The 20,354-nt window shown below is 38.3% G+C and overlaps 1 protein-coding gene across 1 annotated transcript in view; it reads left to right on the top strand.

Annotated features, from left to right (window-relative positions):
• Positions 1 to 12,865: 12,865 nt before the first annotated feature.
• LOC110485644 (zinc finger protein ZFPM2) overlaps positions 12,866 to 20,354 on the top strand; it is a 152,214-nt gene continuing 144,725 nt past the window's right edge. The window contains exon 1 of the mRNA XM_036944134.2: positions 12,866 to 13,627. Within this exon, the coding sequence (XP_036800029.2) occupies positions 13,588 to 13,627 (40 nt within the window). The 5' untranslated portion in view covers positions 12,866 to 13,587. The remainder of the gene's footprint in view (positions 13,628 to 20,354) is intronic.

Here is a 20,354-nt window from a genome sequence, read left to right as displayed (position 1 = left end):
CTTCAAATTTAAGCCACAGATTGTTAAATGGATTAATTTCGCGGCAATCGGAGGCATCTAACGCATGAAGACAGGCAAAACAAATTGAAAGTGTCTCCTGTTTGTGGAGTTTTAGTCCTAAAATGATAGGGTTTATTGGCATGTTTTTTTCTCCATAGTCAAAAATTACCATTCATTTGCATCCTATAAAATACTTTTAAATGGTTGAAAATTCAGAGGAATTTCTTTCAATGCCTGTCGTTTGGTTGGATGATAACAACTTCAGCTTCCACACATCTGGACGCTTTTGATACTGGCTGAAAGGAATGTCTGAATATTTAATATTTTTATCTGTTTTCATCGATGGTTTCACCATTAAGGATGGCTCGGCTATTTTGCATGGAGCCTGGCAGATGTAGATTTATTTTCTGAGCTGTCTACGCTCTGCCTTTCCCTGAATATATTGATGCATTTTCCCATTTTGCTGTGCACTGGTGCCTCTGCATATGTAATAAACTAGCACACACACTGTTATAAAATCAACCAACTGACAGTGGTATCATACTGCTTTTTACAAGCAGCTCTGTTATTGCCATTGCACAGGTTTCAAAAACTAAATTAAGCACATAAATACATTTAAGATTTATATTATTATAAATAATAATTTCATATGTGTAGGAGTTACAGTACTTATTGAAAATATAGACTAAAACCAACTATACCATTGACTTTATAATGTAATAATCATAGATTAATCAACTCAATATTCAGTATATTTTCTTGGCAGTAGTTCCAGTTAATTAAGGTGTTGCCCCAATTGAATACAGCTGTAATTCCGGGGAATTAATCTGACAGAATAGAGAGTAGGGACACTACATTAGCTATGCATTTAGCGTCCAAATGTTATGCCAATAGTTTTGCCTATTGCAGCCTGGCATGGTATTTCCCTATGATGCTAATCATATAGCATTTCTACGAAGACACACTGCTGAAACAAACCTCTGAATGTTGTGTACATGAGCTACTGAATAGTGGTGTGTCCAACATGGATACATTTAAGGGTTTTATAATGTGACTCTTTAAGTTGTGGAATGAGGTTTAATCCAAATGGTTACCTCTTCCAAAATAAAGCCTTCAAAACATATTTCAAGACAACAGCATGACACTTTGATTAATAAAGCATGTACCCTACCCCTTTTAAAGGAAACAGGCAATGGGCAAGTATAGCTTTTTGTACTTAAAAAATAGAAAATATATATAAAATATAAGAAATAAAGTGCCTTCAGAAAGTATTCATACACCTTGACTTATTCCACATCGTGTTACAGCGTGAATTTAAATAAATACAAAGTATCCCCATCTACACACAGTACCCCATAATTACAAAGTGAAAACCTGTTTTTTGAAATTCTTGCAAATATATTGAAAGTTAAATATATAAATATCTCATTTACATAACTATTCACACACCTGAGCCAATACTGTACATTATATAATCACCTTTGAGAGTGATTACTTCAGTCTTCAGTCTTTATGAGTAAGTCTCTACAAGCTTTGCACACCTGGATTGTACAATATTTGCACATTATTATTTTTTTAATTCTTCAAGCTCTGTCAAGTTGGTAGTCGATCATTGCTAGACATACATTTTAAAGTATTGCCATAGATGTTCAAGTAAATCAAGTCAAAACTGGAAATTGGCCACTCAGGAACATTCACTGTGTTCTTGGTAAGCAACTCCAGTATATATTTGATCTTGTGTTTTAGGTTATTGTCCTGCTGAAATTTGAATTCATCTCACAGTGTCTAGTGGAAAACAGACTGAACCAGGTTTTCCTGCTTAGCTCCATTCCATAATTTTTTTTTATCCTGAAAAACTCCCCAGTCCTTATCGATTACAAACATACCCATAACATGATACAGCTACTGTACCACTATGCTTGAATATATAGACAGTGGTACTCAGTAATGTGCTGTTTTGAATTTGTCCCAAACATAACACTTTCAGGACAAAAAGTGAATTGCTTTAGTGCCTTGTTGCCAACAGGATGCATGTTTTGGAACATTTGTATTCTTACAGGCTTCTTTCTTTTCATTCTGTCAATTAGGTTAGTATTGTGGAGTAACTACAATGATGTTGATCCAGCCTCAGTTTTCCCCTGTGACAGCCATTAAACTGTAACTGTTTTAAAGTCACCATTGGCCTCATGGTGAAATCCCTGAGTGGTTTCCTTCCTCTCCGGCAACTGAGTTAGGAAGGACGCCTGTTTCTTTGGAGCGACTGGGTGTATTTATACACCATCCAAAGTGTAATTAATAACTTCACCATGCTCAAAGGGATATTCAATATCTGCTTTTTTTTATGTATACCCATCTACCAATAGGTGCCCTTCTTTGCGAGGCATTGGAAAACCTCCCTGGTCTTTGTGGTTGAATCTGTGTTTGAAATGCACTGCTCGACTGATGGACCTTACAGATAATTGTATATGTGGGGTACAGAGATGAGGTAGTCATGCAAAAATAATGTTAAACACTATTTCTGCACACAGAGTGAGTCCATGCAACTTATTATGTGACTTGTTAAGCAAATTTGTACTCGTGAACTTATTTAGGCTTGCCATAACAAAGGGGTTAAATACTCATTGGCTCAATACATTTCAGCTTTTAATTTTTAATTAATTGGTCAAAATTTCAAAAAACATAATTCCAGCTTGACATTAAGGGGTATTGTATGTAGGCCAGTGACAAAAACATCTCTATTTAATCCAATTTAATTTCAGACTGTAACACAACAAAATGTGAAAAAAGTCAAGGGGTGTGAATACTTTCTGAAGGCACTGTAAATGAAAAGGGGGAAATCACTGTCATTGTGAAAACACTTACCGAGGTAAACTCATGTTGAATTGTACCAGAGGGTAAAATCAAGATAATCTCATAGCCTAGGACCAAATCACAGTTTAGCTAGCTACTACGATTAACATTTACGTTAACAGTCTGTCACAAGGTACTAATGACAGGAGATCATAGGCACTAGTTATTTCAACCCTTTTGATGATGTATTTTACATCCTGCAATTTCCCCCACACAATATATGACATTACCTTCTCTTTACTCCAAAATATCACTATTGCAAAGCAAAGATACATTAGGTCTACAAGAGGCTTTAATGATTATTTCTACATTTAAACATTGAAGTCTTAATAGGGATGTAAGTCATGTAAATCCCACAATTTCCGACTTTTGACCATTTAAAAAGACATCCAGATTACCAATAAGAACATGCTAAGGGACAACATTGTCCCATGTTGCTCTCTTCCTCCTTTCTAACAACACCAAGGTTTTATTTCCAGGTTTACACATCACTCCCGATGGGAGCGGCATAGTGTGTTCATCTGCCCCCCTCTCTTTTCTTTCAGCACTTCCCTAAACCCCATTTTAGCCTAATCTTAAAATGTGTGACATTTAGATTTTTTTTTTTCTGTATTTTTTGTTGTTGTGTTTTGTTGTCACAAACCAAATGATAATCATAAGACCCCGTTGTTTAGTATCTTCCCTAGTAAACAGACAGTATCTGGATGTGGGTGCAGAGCAGAGTAAGGAAGAAGTGGTGTATCTCTGGGGAGAGAGAGACAGATCTGGCTGTTGTGTTGTGTACTTCTCCAGGGCCCGAGGTGCTGTTGGCAGTGGGGACAGTGGAGTGGGCACACTCTCAGACATCTGTTTGCACACTGCTGCTGGGACTGCTGGCTGGGGGGAGCACTCAGCCGGCACAACAACCACCACCATCACCTACCCTACCTTCGGTTGAAAATGGACTTTTAAAGAAATGGACATATTGATAGGGTAAATACCTCGTTGTGTGGTTTTAAATGACAACAACACTTGTTGTTGAGAGCAGAATGCAGTATCCCAGATATATGCCATATTACAAGATTAAGAAAACGTAAACGTATGGTGTGACAAAGTTTGGGTACCACGGAATGGTTGGCTGGTTTAGGCCCTCATTATAAATAAGAATTTGTTCTTAACTGACTTGCCTTGCTAAATAAAAAATACAAGCATAGTTGGAATTTTCAAAACAATTAAAGCAACCGACTCACCTGACACACACCCTTCTGTGCTGTGATTGTGAATGGCAATACTCAAATGTGACTCGACAGTTCTAATCAAATGATTTAGCATTGGATCGTATCAACCCTCTCCCTGTAATCAGATTATGAGTGCACTGTACTGTGTCTGTACACTGTATACCTTCACCTATTAATATGATCAACCTTGTGTCATTGATTTCCCCAGTGATGGAAACACTATCATGTTAATTATCACAACCATCTGGTCCAGACAGTGAAAAAGCTTCCTCTGCCTGTCTCTCACAGATTTGTAGCTGTCAGTCAGTCAACCCTCCGTCTTCAAACAAGTCACCAGGGCTTAGGAAGAGCAGAGCAGCAGAGATCCCTAACTCTACTGTAGCTTCAGTCTCAGGGGATTTAGGACTGGCGTTAGATTCATCTCCAGCTGGAAATTTGACTCTCCTTCTCTAACAATATTGTTGCTCGCACCTCCCTTTACCACAAATCACCATAGATTTTGGTGCTTGGTTGGTTCCCTTTTGCTGCATGGATATTTATTTGTGGTGTTTTTATAAAAACAACCTCATTTCTTCACAGTATGTGTTCCCTTCAGTGAAATGTAATTGATTGTATTCAGTGAAGATGAAGTTGTTTTCAGTCAAATGAGACAATAACACACTGGCATGCTGCATTTACCCTGACGTTCAAAATGCTAACTTTATATTGTTGTGTTGTGTGTAACATGGTGATAATAAGAGGTATTACTGTTGGGTTTATTTCAATCGCTTTGCAATTTTCACAAGTGTGTGGTACATTTTCACAACACTCAGTACAAAAATCTAAACAGATCATCAAGATGGCAGTTGTTTCGAAACTAGGGTTGCAAAGCTACCGGTAATTTACCAAAGTTACCGTAATCTTCAGTAATTTGGGTAATTAACAGAAAATATATGGCAAAGTATCGTAACTTTGGTAATTTACACTCAAATAACTTTTTAAAAATGATTAATGTAAGGTATTCATTTATTATATCTGTGTCCATATCGTCCATGAGTTTCCAGTAGATAGATTAAATGGTTCAACAGAAAATAGACTAATTCATGAGAAAAAGCATCTAATCAACGATGGCATTATTTTCTATTAACTCTGCAACTCTTCAAACTATTGATTTTTTCCACAAGTGCTGCCAGTTTGACACCCAAAAGATTGACAACAGATACATATTGAGATAGTAAAATAAATACGTTTGTAAAAAAAGATATAAAGGATATTTAATGCTGAAACCCTCATATTAAATACCAATGGTATTCACTAAATTGACGGTTTATATTTAGGATAATGTTTTACAGCTTTGTCGTTCTATTTTTATTATTTTTATTATTTTATATCATTATTTCATATGTTTTACATGTGATAAGGGCAGCAGGTAGCCTAGCGGTTAAGCGTGCTGGGCCGGTGACTGAAAGTTCTCTTGTTCGAATCCAGAGCCAACTAGGCAAAAAATCTGTCATTGTGCCCTTGAGCAAGGAACTTAACCCTAATTGCTTCTGTAAATCGCTCTGGATAAGTGTCTGCTAAATTATTTAAATGTAAACAATGCCACACAAAGGGGCAGAGATTATTACAGACACCTGTGATAATCTGAAGTACCCAAAAGAGCCACTAGATGTGATAGATTACATAAAATCCTTGAAAGATACCAACATTCTAGTAGTTTACTGGCAAAATGTTCCTTTTGCAACCCCTTTTTAAACCTAAAGATTTTTAACTATTTTTTTCTACCATAGATGTTGAGAACTACATAATGAAAATATATGTTTGTAAGGAATAAACATATAGAGCATATATCATATAAAGTATGATATATATACTTTAATGTACTATTATGATGATGAATATTGGGATTTCACTTCACAGTTCATTTTAAGCAATCTGATATTGACAAGATTAGAGATTTACTCTACCATATAAACGAAAACAGCAGTAACTACACTTTAGTTAAAATTGAAGTATGTAGTATCTGTTTTATCTTGTGACAAAGTGTTCTGGTTCAGTTATGTTCCGTTTCAGAAAACAAATGGTGTGAAATTTTCAGTAACTACAAAATCCAAGTCAAAACCAAGGCAAACAGCAGTAAGTGAAGTTACTAAATTAAGTTACTGCACTCTGGCTTTGGTCCGCTCTGTTTAGACTGCAGTTACTGCAGTTTGCCTTGCCCCTCACACACTATGAGACTGCCAAGAAAGTTGGATAAACACATTTAGATATTAGATAGTGCACTTTGCTTTTGCATTACCCAAATATTGTTTAAGGTCGTAGAAAGGCAGAGGGCAGTATCAGCATTTTAGGGGTCATAGGTCAGATCAGTGGTCATGGTTTATATTACTTCATAATACAGTTTTTGTTCAATCACTTGTGCAATTTTTGTGGTATGTGGTAAATAACAGCACAAAAATATAGCACAACAGATCATCAAAATTGATCATGTTTCAAAACTCTAAGCACATTTTAAATTGTCTGAGTACAACAAACAAATTAACAGTCACTTGTTCATTGCACCAAATCAGTCTTTCAATTTGCATATATATTAAATCTAAGTATCTGCTTTTCAAAATGCAATATTCACTTTACTTTTGATATGATTTTCTTGTCTTTTGTTAACAATACAATTAACTAGCACTTAATCAAACTGCTGAAAACTGATAACTACTGAACCCAAAACTATGTAGTGCCTAGTTAACGTATCTGAACAGTCTACATTTCTATCAATTTGACATCAATTTATGTTGGAAGGTAAATCATAAATGGGTTTGGCTTTAAATACTTCATCATCATTCTCCATTGGCCAATGTGCTTCACAATGTCAAAGTGGAAAGAGTCACTCTATGTGCTTCCATTTGAAATGATAGTGTAGTGTACAATGCACTGCTGAAATACCTGGGTTTTATATAACAGTGTATTCCACTCATTGTCTGAATTTGCACTGTAAGCTGATTCATTTCAAGCAGAGAGACAGGCGATACTGTAACAGTTGACAAGTCACGTAAAAAAAAAAAAGTGATCTTGTACAATGTTGCATGGGACAGAAATGGAAAACAACACCATTCTGTATTTTTACAGTAGCCAACTGCTTTACAATACCCTTATTTATGATGATTTATCTAACATATGTACTTTAGAAGGATAATGTAAGACTAACATATTTCTCAACATGCTCACAACTTGCCATTGGATTCAAATCATTAAAAAAAATATGCATGTCAAGTTATAGTCAAATACTGTATGGAAAATGATATTTACAGTCTACTATTCATCACTTCAAAAAGAACAGGTTTAAAATGTGTATCTTGTATTTTTTGCTATTGGATTTCATGGTAGTTAAAATGACTCAATGCCGAGCCTATCATTATCTGATGTATTGGTGACTAAACTAAATGTTCTCATGGTATTTCACGGAAACGTTTATTTTGCATGAATGACTCGGGGGTGACAGATGTGTGAAACCACAATGAATGCATAATCAAAGGTTCTGAACATAAGATAGTGGGCATTACAAGTGTTATCAGTTTAGAGTTTTGTACTTAGAGTTAGAAAATATACCACTTACATCTGAAACATTTGCAAAAGTGACTGAAAAACAAAAACGGTAAGATAATACATCAGTACATTATCACTTATCTACATCTACAACATATTTGGCTGGAGAACCCCAAAAAAAATGTAAAGCCATTTTTCTCAGATTAGCTGTTTGCCTTCAGTTCAGGTGGCTGCCCTGCCCTTGCACTTAGTCTTCCTCTTGTTCCCCTATCGCCATGGGTACACCTTCCTGTAAACGATCTCACTATACTTTGATTTAACCTGTTCTGTCTTAAAAATGACTGTAGATGTCCATAAAGATTAGAATGTTCCAAAGTGGTTCGCCAAAAAGATGAGAAGATACTGTAGATGACACATGCATCATTCAGGGTTACTATCAAACAGGTATGTCACATTTCTGTTTCGTCCATAACTTGCTATCTGCTTGTAGCAGGACGTGTTTACAGGGATCTTTTTCTCTCACTATAAGTGACATCCCACTGGGCACAAACTGGTTGAATCAACGTTGTTTCAACGTAATTTGGCAACGTATTGTGACGTGGAATCTATGTGGAAAAGAAATTGGATTAGAAAAAAGTCATCAACATTGTTTTGAGGGTGAAATTTCAACCACAGGATTATGTCATCATGGTAACCAAATTTCAGCATAGACTAACCTTGCACAAAATATGTTGATTTTGTACCTTTAAAACAATGTCAGATTTCCAACATTATATCCACTATCACAACGACAAAAAATTAAGCTTGGCAGCATCTACTGGAGAGTTGATCAATGTACCGCTAGCTTTTGGTCTCCCATCCAAAGTTTTAACCAAGCCTTGCTTGGCTATGATACTGACTATTGCCAATGTGCTATTATGAGAATGATTGTTGAGAGATCTCCACATAAAAATGAAATACTGTAGATTCACTGTTGCTATTGAAAGTCATTAAAAAGGGTAGGTTTAAGAGAGCAAATTAAATGTGACCGTACTTTATCGATCATCAATTATGTTAATTCGGCCTGTATAGCATTTTCAAAGTCATCAACAGCTATTGTTTGAATTCAACCCAGAATTCCACTAAAAATAGACAATACAATAAGCTTAGGGTTTCAAGCTCTGGTTGATTTCAAATGTAAAGATAATTCGAGATATTGAAATGTGTTTGGCAACCAAATATCAAAATTTGAAGGAGATGAATTATCTGCTTGGATAGTTTCATCTGTGCCACTGAATTAGTCTGGCTTTAATTCCAGTTTGTCTACAAATAAAACAATTATATGTTGAATTCACGTCTCCATCTCAACCAAACATCTAAGTGAAAGAATAGGTCTAAATCAAATGAAAGTGTATTTAAAGTTTGATTTAATTTAGTGTAATTTGTAATTTGATACAGTGTAATTTACAGTACTGCAGGAAATTACATTCAGAGGGCAAATTTGAAGCACGTACAGTTGAAGTCGGAAGTTTACATACACCTTAGCCAAATACAATTAAACTCAGTTTTTCACAATTACTGACTTTTAATCCAAGTAAAAAGTGTCTGTCTTAGGTCAGTTAGGATCACCACTTTATTTTAAGAATGTGAAATGTCAGAATAATAGTAGAGAGAATGATTCATTTCTTTCATCACATTCCCAGTGGGTCAGAAGTTTACATACACTCAATTAGTATTTGGTAGCATTGCCTTTAAATTGTTTAACTTAGGTCAACATTTTGGGTAGCCTTCCACAAGCTTCCCACAATAAGTTGGGTGAATTTTGGCCCATTCCTCCTGACAGAGCTGGTGTAACTGAGTCAGGTTTGTAAGGCCTCCTTGCTCGCACACACTTTTTAAGTTCTGCCTACAAAATTTCTATAGGATTGAGGTCAGGGCTTTGTGATGGCCACTCCAATACCTAGACGTTGTTGTCTATAAGCCATGTTGCCACAACTCTGGAAGTATGCTTGGGGTCATTGTCCATTTGGAAGACCCATTTGCGACCAAGCTTTAACTTCCTGACTGAAGTCTTGAGATTTTCTTTAAATATATACACATAATTTTCTTTCCTCCTGATGCCATCTAGTTTGTGAAGCGCACCAGTCCCCCCTGCAGCAAAGCACCCCCACAACATGATGCTGCCACCCCCGTGCTTCACAGTTGGGATGGTGTTCTTCGGCTTGCAATCCTCCCCTTTTTCCTCCAAACATAAAGATTGTCATTATGGCCAAATAGTTTTTGTTTCATCAGACCAGAGGACATTTCTCCAAAAAGTACGATCTTTGTCCCCATGTGCAGTTGCAAACCGTAGTCTGGCTTTTTGATGGTGGTTTTGGAGCAGTGGCTTCTTCCTTGCTGAGCGGCCTTTCAGGTTATGTCTATATAGGACTCGTTTTACTGTGGATATAGCTACTTTTGTACCTGCTTCCTCCAGCATCTAAACAAGGTCCTTTTCAGTTGTTCTGGGATTGATTTGCACTTTTCACACCAAAGTATGTTCATATCTAGGAGACAGAAGGCTGCGTGGTCCCATGGTGTTTATACTTGCATACTATTGTTTAAAATACATCCACAGGTAGACCTCCAATTGACTCAAATTATGTCAATTAGCCTATCAGAAGCTTCTAAAGGCATGACATACAGTGCCTTGCGAAAGTATTCGGCCCCTTTGAACTTTGCGACATTTCAGGCTTCAAACATAAAGATATAAAACTGTATTTTTTTGTGAAGAATCAACAACAAGTGGGACACAATCATGAAGTGGAACAACATTTATTGGATATTTCAAACTTTTTTAACAAATCAAAAACTGAAAAATTGGGCGTGCAAAATTATTCAGCCCCTTTACTTTCAGTGCCTCAAACTCTCTCCAGAAGTTCAGTGAGGATCTCTGAATGATCCAATGTTGACCTAAATGACTAATGATGATAAATACAATCCACCTGTGCGTAATCAAGTCTCCGTATAAATGCACCTGCACTGTGATAGTCTCAGAGGTCCGTTAAAAGCGCAGAGAGCATCATGAAGAACAAGGAACACACCAGGCAGGTCCGAGATACTGTTGTGAAGAAGTTTAAAGCTGGATTTGGATACAACAAGATTTCCCAAGCTTTAAACATCCCAAGGAGCACTGTGCAAGCGATAATATTGAAATGGAAGGAGTATCAGACCACTGCAAATCTACCAAGACCTGGCCGTCCCTCTAAACTTTCAGCTCATACAAGGAGAAGACTGATCAGAGATGCAGCCAAGAGGCCCATGATCACTCTGGATGAACTGCAGAGATCTACAGCTGAGGTGGGAGACTCAATCAACAATCAACAATCAGTCGTATATTGCACAAATCTGGCCTTTATGGAAGAGTGGCAAGAAGAAAGCCATTTCTTAAAGATATCCATAAAAAGTGTAGTTTAAAGTTTGCCACAAGCCACCTGGGAGACACACCAAACATGTGGAAGAAGGTGCTCTGGTCAGATGAAACCAAAATGGAACTTTTTGGCAACAATGCAAAACGTTATGTTTGGCGTAAAAGCAACACACCATCCCCACTGTCAAATGGTGGTGGCAGCATCATGGTTTGGGCCTGCTTTTCTTCAGCAGGGACAGGGAAGATGGTTAAAATTGATGGGAAGATGGATGGAGCCAAATACAGGACCATTCTGGAAGAAAACCTGATGGAGTCTGCAAAAGACCTGAGACTGGGACGGAGATTTGTCTTCCAACAAGACAATGATCCAAAACATAAAGCAAAATCTACAATGGAATGGTTCAAAAATAAACATATCCAGGTGTTAGAATGACCAAGTCAAAGTCCAGACCTGAATCCAATCGAGAATCTGTGGAAAGAACTGAAAACTGCTGTTCACAAATGCTCTCCATCCAACCTCACTGAGCTCGAGCTGTTTGTGAAATGTGGCAAAAGGTCGCAAAGTTCAAGGGGGCCGAATACTTTCGCAAGGCACTGTAACTTTCTGGAATTTTCCAAGCTGTTTAAAGGCACAGTCAACTTAGTGAACGTAAACTTCTGACCCAATGGAATTGTGATACAGTGAAATAATCAGTCTGAAAACCATTGTTGGAAAATTACTTGTGTCATGCACAAAGTAGATGTCCTAACCGACTTGCCAAAACTATAGTTCGTAAACAAGAAACTTGTGGAGTGGTTGAAAAACAAGTTTTAATGACTCCAACCTAAGTATATGTAAACCTCCGACTTCAACTGTACTTGAATTTTAGCTAACCCTGGACCCTGATAAGAACTGTCTGACAGTCACCAGGGGAAGAGCAAGCAAGTTCCATGTTCGTCACTGGGATATGGAAAGTGAAGGCAGTGGCAGGGGCCAACTGAAATAAAGCAGATAATGCTTCCATCCTTAAAGGGATACTTCTGGATTTTGGCTATGACACCCTTTATCTATTTACGCAGAGTCAGATAAATTTATGGATACCATTTGTATGTCTCTGTATCCAGTATGCAGGAAGTTGGAGGTAGTTTCGCAAGCCAATGCTAATTCAATTAGCACAATGACTGGAAGTCTATGGTATCTACAAGCATGCTAGCAGTTACCATAGACCTCCAGGCATTGCGTTAATGCTAGTTAGCAATTGTGCTAACGCTAGTTAGCAACTTCCTTCAAACTGCACGCAGAGACACAGGAATGATATCCACAAGTTCATCTGACTGTGGGGAAGTATATAAAGGGCTTCATTGCCAAAATCCAGAAGTATCCCTTTAGGATGAAGCATAGTTGACTAGTTAACCCTTTCAATTGTAGCCTAGTCTCAGACCCCAATTTCAAAGTCCTGGATTGGGTCATTTCACAGGCGATTTGCTTGCCTTACTTGACAGTTCAACTGGCTAATTGAAGAAGTACATTTCTAGTTTATGTGAATGTTTAAGAAATTCTACTTAAAGTCAGAGTCATGACAATAACGTTTTTTTTTGGGGGGGGGGACTTTACATTTTTTTACTCAAGGTGGTAGGAAACAGCAACTGTATTATGGAGGTACAATTTGGAATTCAACTAATTTTACATTGTAAAGTAGGTCTACTATGCAATTGTAATAACTCAACGAATATGAAATGTGCTTCTCTTTTCCTACAATGAAATGATTTGAGGCTTCTATAGTGTCAGTGTCCAGAACAATGTAAGGGGTGCATGTGTTGACTCGCAAGCTGCCAAATCTCGCGAGTTTATCTGGTAATTACAAGGCTAGCTGTGTGTGTGTGTGTGTGTGTGTGTGTGCAGTGAGAATCTGTGTCCAGTGTGCAAAATTGTACAGCTAGCTGTTAATGCTTACTCTAGGCCTATGAAATCATTAGTTGGGTTTCATAAATGGAAAAAAATATATATATCCTTCAGATAACTTAAATATTCATACTAATGTGGTATTGTCTAATTATTTTATCTAAAAACTAAAACGGACATTTTTCAAGTTTGATATGGTGGGAATTGGAATGCACCGACAGAAACGCATATCCAAACCCCGCGCCAAATATTGGTGGTTCAAAATGTGTTGAGCATTATTTGGCTAACCCCACAAAATGTAACATTCCAGTAGTAATTAACAATTAAGAAATCACTACTTCGGTAGCATAAGCTAAAAGTCAAGTTTAAGAAGCGGTGTCTACGGTACCCGTGGAGGCACAAACCTTATCTTCAAACAAAAGCGCGAAACGCTTTCACCTCCCCAGTCAGTCCGTGCGGATCGCAACTCAGTGCAGCCTCATCTCGGAGAACGCCATTGAGAAAGAGTGAGTGAAAGAGAGAGAGAGAGAGAGCGAGCAAGAGAGAAATAGAGCAGATCAGAGGAAGAGAAAGGAAAGAGACAGAGCGACATACTCTGTGAAAAAAGTGTCCATAATTCGTCACCCTTTCTTTCTCAATTTCCATCACAAACCCTACCGGTGCTTGGATGAACCAAAACCTATCGATCAGTCAGTGCTACACCTGGATCTCCTGACCAGCTCCGAGCAGGCATGTCCCGAAGGAAGCAGAGCAACCCCAGGCAAATTAAACGTAAGTTTTACAGCCTCGCTGTCCTGTTATCTACCAAAGCTTGTTGGAGAAGTTAAATTAGGTTAGTGAGTGACTAGTCACTTCAGCACCGATGTTAATTGGCAATCCCAGATTTAATTGATACTGTTGATGTAGTTTCGTTCATTGATAAATGAGTTATGTTTTTGATCAATCATATTCTGTCATATGCTATTGCTGAGAAAGGCGTTCCATCTTCTGACTTTTCAAATGATGTTTTTACAGATATAGGAGTTTGCTTGGTGTTTGCTAAAAAGTGGATAGGTTACTTTATAATATTTGACATATTTATGTCAAGCAAATCAGGATTCTATTCTTGTGATTTATTATAATGTGCTGATATGATCTTCAGACATTAAACACCTAAAGTTGAAGAGTGTATATCCTTTGCAAACTGTCTTCTTGGAATTCTGTTTCCAATTAAACAAATGAAGTATTTTATCTTAAGCAATTATGTAGTAATACTAATGTCAGATATACTGAATAACCTAAGTCAAATGAGGAATGTCCCCCTTCTCTCTCTCTCTCTCTCTCTCTCTCTCTCTCACACACACACACACACACACACACACACACACACACACACACACACACACACACACACACACACACACACACACACACACACACACACACTCACAAACTGTATAAATAAATTAAACCTAAATTAAAACTTTTACAATAATAGCATGAACCCTAATCATTCTGCAGAGTAGGTAGTGATTGTGTCACTGTCTAAATATAGAATTGGTTATACACAATTATAACTGGACAGGTTATATACATAAAAAAATACTGAAAAGTGTTCATGGAAATATAATAACTAAAATATATATGTCAAATACAATGGACAGTGTTTTTAATAGTACTACATGTACTTGTTGTTAGTTTCATCCCCATTTCAACAAAGCATTGTGCCTCTGGATCTCTGATAATTCAAGGGTTATTTCAATCACTTCAAATACCAACGCTTTGAGTGAAATACCATGTGACATGAGACAGAATTGTATCTATATGGATTTTATTTCCTGTGATTTTAAACAAACTGTGAAATGTGTTTATGTAATTCCAAATGTGGAATTGAAATGGCTGGCCTAGCAGGCTTCCCAGTGGAAATGTCATACTAACAGTGGTCATAGCAACGTTGCATTTTAGGTCTGCTCTTTAGAGACTTGAAAACAACGCTGACTTTTTATTGTGTCTTTTTTCACTTTGTATCGGCAAAGATTCACCGTATTCATCATACTTTTCTTGTTATAAGCAGTGTAGTGAACCTACTGTACAATACAGTCCTATGTGGTTATTCTATATTGACCATGTCATTTAGCTGTATGACTGTCTATGTGGTTATTCTATATTGACCATGTCATTTAGCTGTATGACTGTCTATGTGGTTATTCTATATTGACCATGTCATTTAGCTGTATGACTGTCTATGTGGTTATTCTATATTGACCATGTCATTTAGCTGTATGACTGTCTATGTGGTTATTCTATATTGATCATGTCATTTACGTCGGGCTGATTCACAGGGAATCCCTTGTCCTACGACTTGGGTTTATTTGAAGAGCAGGTAGGGAGAGACTCCTTTGGGATGTCTCATTGTTGTCGGACTTATAGACATGATGAGAAAAAATGATGAGTACTGTCCACTCACAAGATATTTTAGATAACTCAAAAATATGTTTTTTGTTTCAATATGTGAAATAGTTATTCCAGTAATAGTGTGATTGGTAATGTGGATACAGCACGGGGAATAAATATATACTTCATTTATACAGTGTGTGTGTCTGTGTGTGTGTAAATTATGATTCTGTTTTTACATGAGGAATTTACTTAATAGTGGTTACGATTAGTCAGTAATTGATTGCACTGTATATGGCTGTCAACAAAATGTAATTATATATTCCAGGAAGATTTTGAAACATTATTTTTGTTGTTGTTGCAGTATCAGCAAAATGGCAATACTTTACTGCAAATGTCTATTTTCTAAAAGATCTTCAAAGGCTTGTCACTCACGGCCACAGCTTGTTTTATGCATTTACAGTTTCAACATATTTTACGTCATTTTAGTATTTTAGGCAAGTTAAGAAGTTGATAGTCGGAAATATATTTTTCAGTACCTATGAATATATTTTCAAAGAACACTTAGAAAATTGGTTCTGATTACCAAATGTAAGTGGGTATCATGGTTCTGAATGATGAACCTACCGGTTATAGATTCAATGCAAACGCTCCAAGACTCTTTTGATGTAGACCGAACAATTTAAATGATGTTTGTTGTAATTTAATGATAATACGAAGAAAAAAAACTGTTTTTCTGCTTGGTATAATTACAGTGTAATTGGTATGCATGTGTTGCTATTCATGATTATTTTGAGCAGAGAAGCATTGCTGATCTATGAGGAATACACACAAACCTATATACTATAGCCTAGCATGATGTGCTAAACCCACTTGTGTAAGAACCAATCACCAGGAGGATGCCTCTGAATTTTGTTGTCAAGCAAAGAAGTACTGCCTTGATGTGAGCATCCTCATATCCACTGTGACCCAGGCGTGCCTGAATTACTATGTCATGTGTAAGAGGTTGTTAATGAGAGGTGAGGAGTGAGGATACAGTGTTGAAAGAACTAAAGCATTAGTTAGAAACAGAAAGGTCAAAGGAAACCTCGATGTGTCCTACCCCAGGAACTAGGAGCTAGGGAAAGGCCTGAGGACCAGGAACTAGGAGCTAGGGAAAGGCCTGAGGACCAGGAACTAGGAGCTAGGGAAAGACCTTAGGACCAGGAACTAGGAGCTAGGGAAAGGCCTGAGGACCAGGAACTAGGACCTAGGGAAAGACCTGAGGACCAGGAACTAGGAGCTAGGGAAAGACCTGAGGACCAGGAACTAGGAGCTAGGGAAAGGCCTGTGGACCAGGAACCAGGCAATGCACAGAAAGTCAGCGCAGACAGTCATTCTAAAGGACAAAAAGGTTGTTGGGCGCAGTTTCCCCCCCATCCTGCATACATTGGGCCGTTATCTAAAATTGTGATTTATGCAGTATTTTAATATTTTGCTTATTCCTTCCCCTTGGGTGCTCTCTGAGCGGTGATAAAAAGGCGAAGCTGAAAGAGCACCATTAATTTGCTCCGATGACTGGGGAGATAAGAACAGATAATGGAAAAGATAAGCAGGGAAGATATACCATCAGAAACCCGATTATTACCATTAAAATTCCAACCCAGCAATCTGCAGCCGGCTGATAATTCCCTCTCCGTTTCCACCACTTTGGATGATAAGGCAAAAAATAGTCACTCAGTGCTCCTTGATTAGGCTGCCTGGATATCCCGATAATACTGTGATAAATTATGTATTTCCCCCTTGTTTTTTTCCTCTGAAACGTTACATCTGATTTTTTTCTTCTATATTTCTGGGTCATCCCTGTATCCCTCCCTCCTTGCCTCTCTTCCTCTCCCAAGAAAGGGATAAAAACCCATACACTTTTATTGTAATAAGAGTTTGATAGAAAGGGGAGATAGTGGAGGAGGTGTTTTGTATGGGAGCACATATCAATGTTATCAGTCCATCTCTGTGGGCCAGCTGCTAGCTGTTGTTGTTTCTAGCCTTATCACCCCGTGCCAATATGCCAATAAATTGCCCAGATTGCCAGCTAGCCGCTCCAAAGTAGATCAGCTAAATTTGACAGAAATTATGGAAATATGGCTGATGCTCAGCGGATTGTGATTAGAGGAGAATATGTGAATTCCTTCAAGGCTCCCTCCTTCCCTCCCCCGTCTCACCTCTCTGTGGCTCCTAGTGCTATGCTGTGTGTCCATACCTCTCCCACTGAGGGGTACATTTTGATTCTTAATAGGAAGGCAGAGATATGAACAGAGCTGAATGGAAAACGCCTCCCCTCAGAGTCATTTTTCTGTAAAATTGCTCCCAAAGTTTGGTGGCGTGTAGATGAGCCGAGATGATGTAGGGGGCCTCTTCCCCCAGTGTTGTTTATGGAGGAATCCTATTGGAAGGGTGTTGAGAGGGCCGTGCACAAGACATCCAATGTCAGATGTGCTTATTAAATTGACTTAGCACTCTTCCCTGGCCTAACTGTTGTCTTCACTACATTACATGGTGCTGCCTGTGACTTCGTGAATTCCTGTTGTAGCGTTAACTAGACCTTTACCAGATACAGGACTGCTCCTCTCTGCTGTTAAACCATTCAGTGGAGTCCAGAACTTGTACTGTGCAGAAATTAAACTACACTGTGATGAGTATGTATATGTTCATTCTAGAAGGATAACTACTATATTATATATTAGTGTTTACTGAATTGGTTGCCTACGCCTACTTTCTGTGTGTGTGTGTGTGTGTGTGTGTGTGTGTGTGTGTGTGTGTGTGTGTGTGTGTGTGTGTGTGTGTGTGTGTGTGTGTGTGTGTGTGTGTGTGCGCTTGGCTGTGCATGCATACGGGTGTGTGAGTGTGTGTGTGTTTGTTCATACGTGAGTGTGTGTGAGACTGGGGATTGTGGTCAACTTTAGGCCTGTGCTCTGTCATGAAAGGTAATCTGCCTAGTAGAAGTGCTGTCTTCTATTTGACCTCTGTCACAGCTGAATCAACTTGTAAATCAACTCAAGCAGTCTGATGTTTCGGGGGGGAATCATCATATCTGTGTTCGGATGCCAGCCTCTCGTATTTAAGGGTTTATTTTTCATTCGCCTGACAATCACGCTGCCTCTCTTGTGCTCATAGATTTCTGTCATATGAAGAATGGTTGTTGAATGCCAACTTTCCCTCAAACATCTGTTCCCTGCCAATAACAGCTTGTGTTGTGTTGCTTCCTCGTCGTCTTGGCGGATGGATCCCGGTTCGCCTTCACTCTCTTTCTCAAGCACTGATGTTGCACCACCAATGTATGCAAATAGCATGCTGTCTCCAGTCTTCACATGATTTCTGGCTATTTTATTTAACATTTATACTTTCAAGTATTGTTGTTGCGATTGTATGTCAGATTGACGTTAAGCGCCCGTTTTATAGGCCACATTTCGGATATAACATTAGCAACTATGAAATGGAATGTAGAGTGTGGATGGATGTGTGTTTCCTTTGTTGAAAAAACTGCCAGCTGAAGTGGAGGCTGAGCTGAAGTTGGCATGGCTGCTGAGTGTGTGTGTGAGTGAGTGGGTGTGAGTGTGTGTGTGTTACAGTGGTGCTGCAGTGCAGCTTGAACAGCACAATGAGATGTGGGCATTGGTCGCTGGGTTGCTGGTTTCAAAAGGTGGAGGTCATTTCCTGTTTCCTCTTTGTCTTCCTCTTTCCTGTAATTCCACCACCGTTATCCCAGTGACTCTTCACTGTTGCAAGTCATTATCTTCTCCTTCATAGTTGTCAATGGATGATTCAACATGGATTGTTGTTTTTCAGGATCTGATCACAAAAGTGTTTTTCAGTTTTAGTGCTGCTCTGCTGGCTACAGAGATGGGTTAGGATTAGATGGCTCAGTCCCTTTCAAAGAATTTATATTAAAAGGACATGTTCTTTCATACGTCCCTTTTCGTTTGCATGCCGTTGTAAATGAAATAAAAGAATAGGTAATTGTGCCCCAACAAATCCTAATCGTTTGTTCCTCAGTTTATTTAGATTTGATATCAAGTGATGACTTTTGAGCCCCAGGTAACAATTGACTTTCAGCCGTTTGAGTTAATAGCCTTGTCTCTAGCTTGTACGGATCAATATGTGTATTAATTAATCACAGCTATCAGGAGCCGGATCTGGTTCCATTTGTTGTTACATCAGCAAAATATCAATAGAGAAAGTGGACTCCCTGATCGTCATGGCAACTTCATCTCTTAGGTCAAAGAGAGTTTATCTTATCTTGCTGCAGAGAGTGGCAAACTGCTTAGGAATCTAGTTTAGACTCTAAGATCATCGATTTAAGCTTTTTTTCTTGTTGTTTCGGGGAGGGGAGAAAAGAAGAGGGCTGCATTCTAATCACAACAGAGATGTTAAGATTTGAATATTGATCACTCTCCAAAGGCCATTATAGGATAGCTATGGCCTCTAGTCCAGCTGTTGTTCAAGTACGTCCTTTTAAGACCCAAACAAGGCTTTGATTATCAGTGTCAGCGTGTCAACACGGAGTATGTCTGTGTAGCTGTCTGACAGTACGTTTCCAACTGCTACAGACATAGGCTGAGTCTGAAATGCCATCCTTCCCACTATATAGGATGCCAAGTCAGACACACAATACAATGTTTACAGACCAGTGTCTATACACATCCTGACACTTCTCTTTATCACGACACCATAAACATTCACATATATTATTTGGCATATTGAATAATAAGTAAATTGATAGATTTTGGTATATCCTTGTATCAGCCACATTTATCATGGTGCACAGTTCCTAAAAAAACTGTTTTGTAGATAACATAGCGTTAGGCTAGTTTTTTTTCCGATAAAGTCTTTGTGTATATTATGAATATGGCCAGTTTTTCCAGGATGTGACTTTGCCATGTGCATGTTGATATGATATGAATATAATCATGTGTGGGTCTGCGCATCATCATGATGTGTCAGGGAGGTGGACCAGGGTCTGGTCTCACAGGAAGTTGGCCTGGTGGTGTAGGGATCTGCTGGGTCCCTCTATGACTATGGTCCAATTGGTACACTATTCCCTATATAGTGCACTACTTTTGGCCAGAGCCCTGGTCAAAAATAGTGT

Source organism: Oncorhynchus mykiss, chromosome 2 (assembly GCF_057628025.1).
Source record: "Oncorhynchus mykiss isolate SJ-2025 chromosome 2, ASM5762802v1, whole genome shotgun sequence".
NCBI classification, from domain to species: Eukaryota; Metazoa; Chordata; class Actinopteri; order Salmoniformes; family Salmonidae; genus Oncorhynchus; species Oncorhynchus mykiss.
This window is presented reverse-complemented; position numbering and strand designations above follow the sequence as displayed.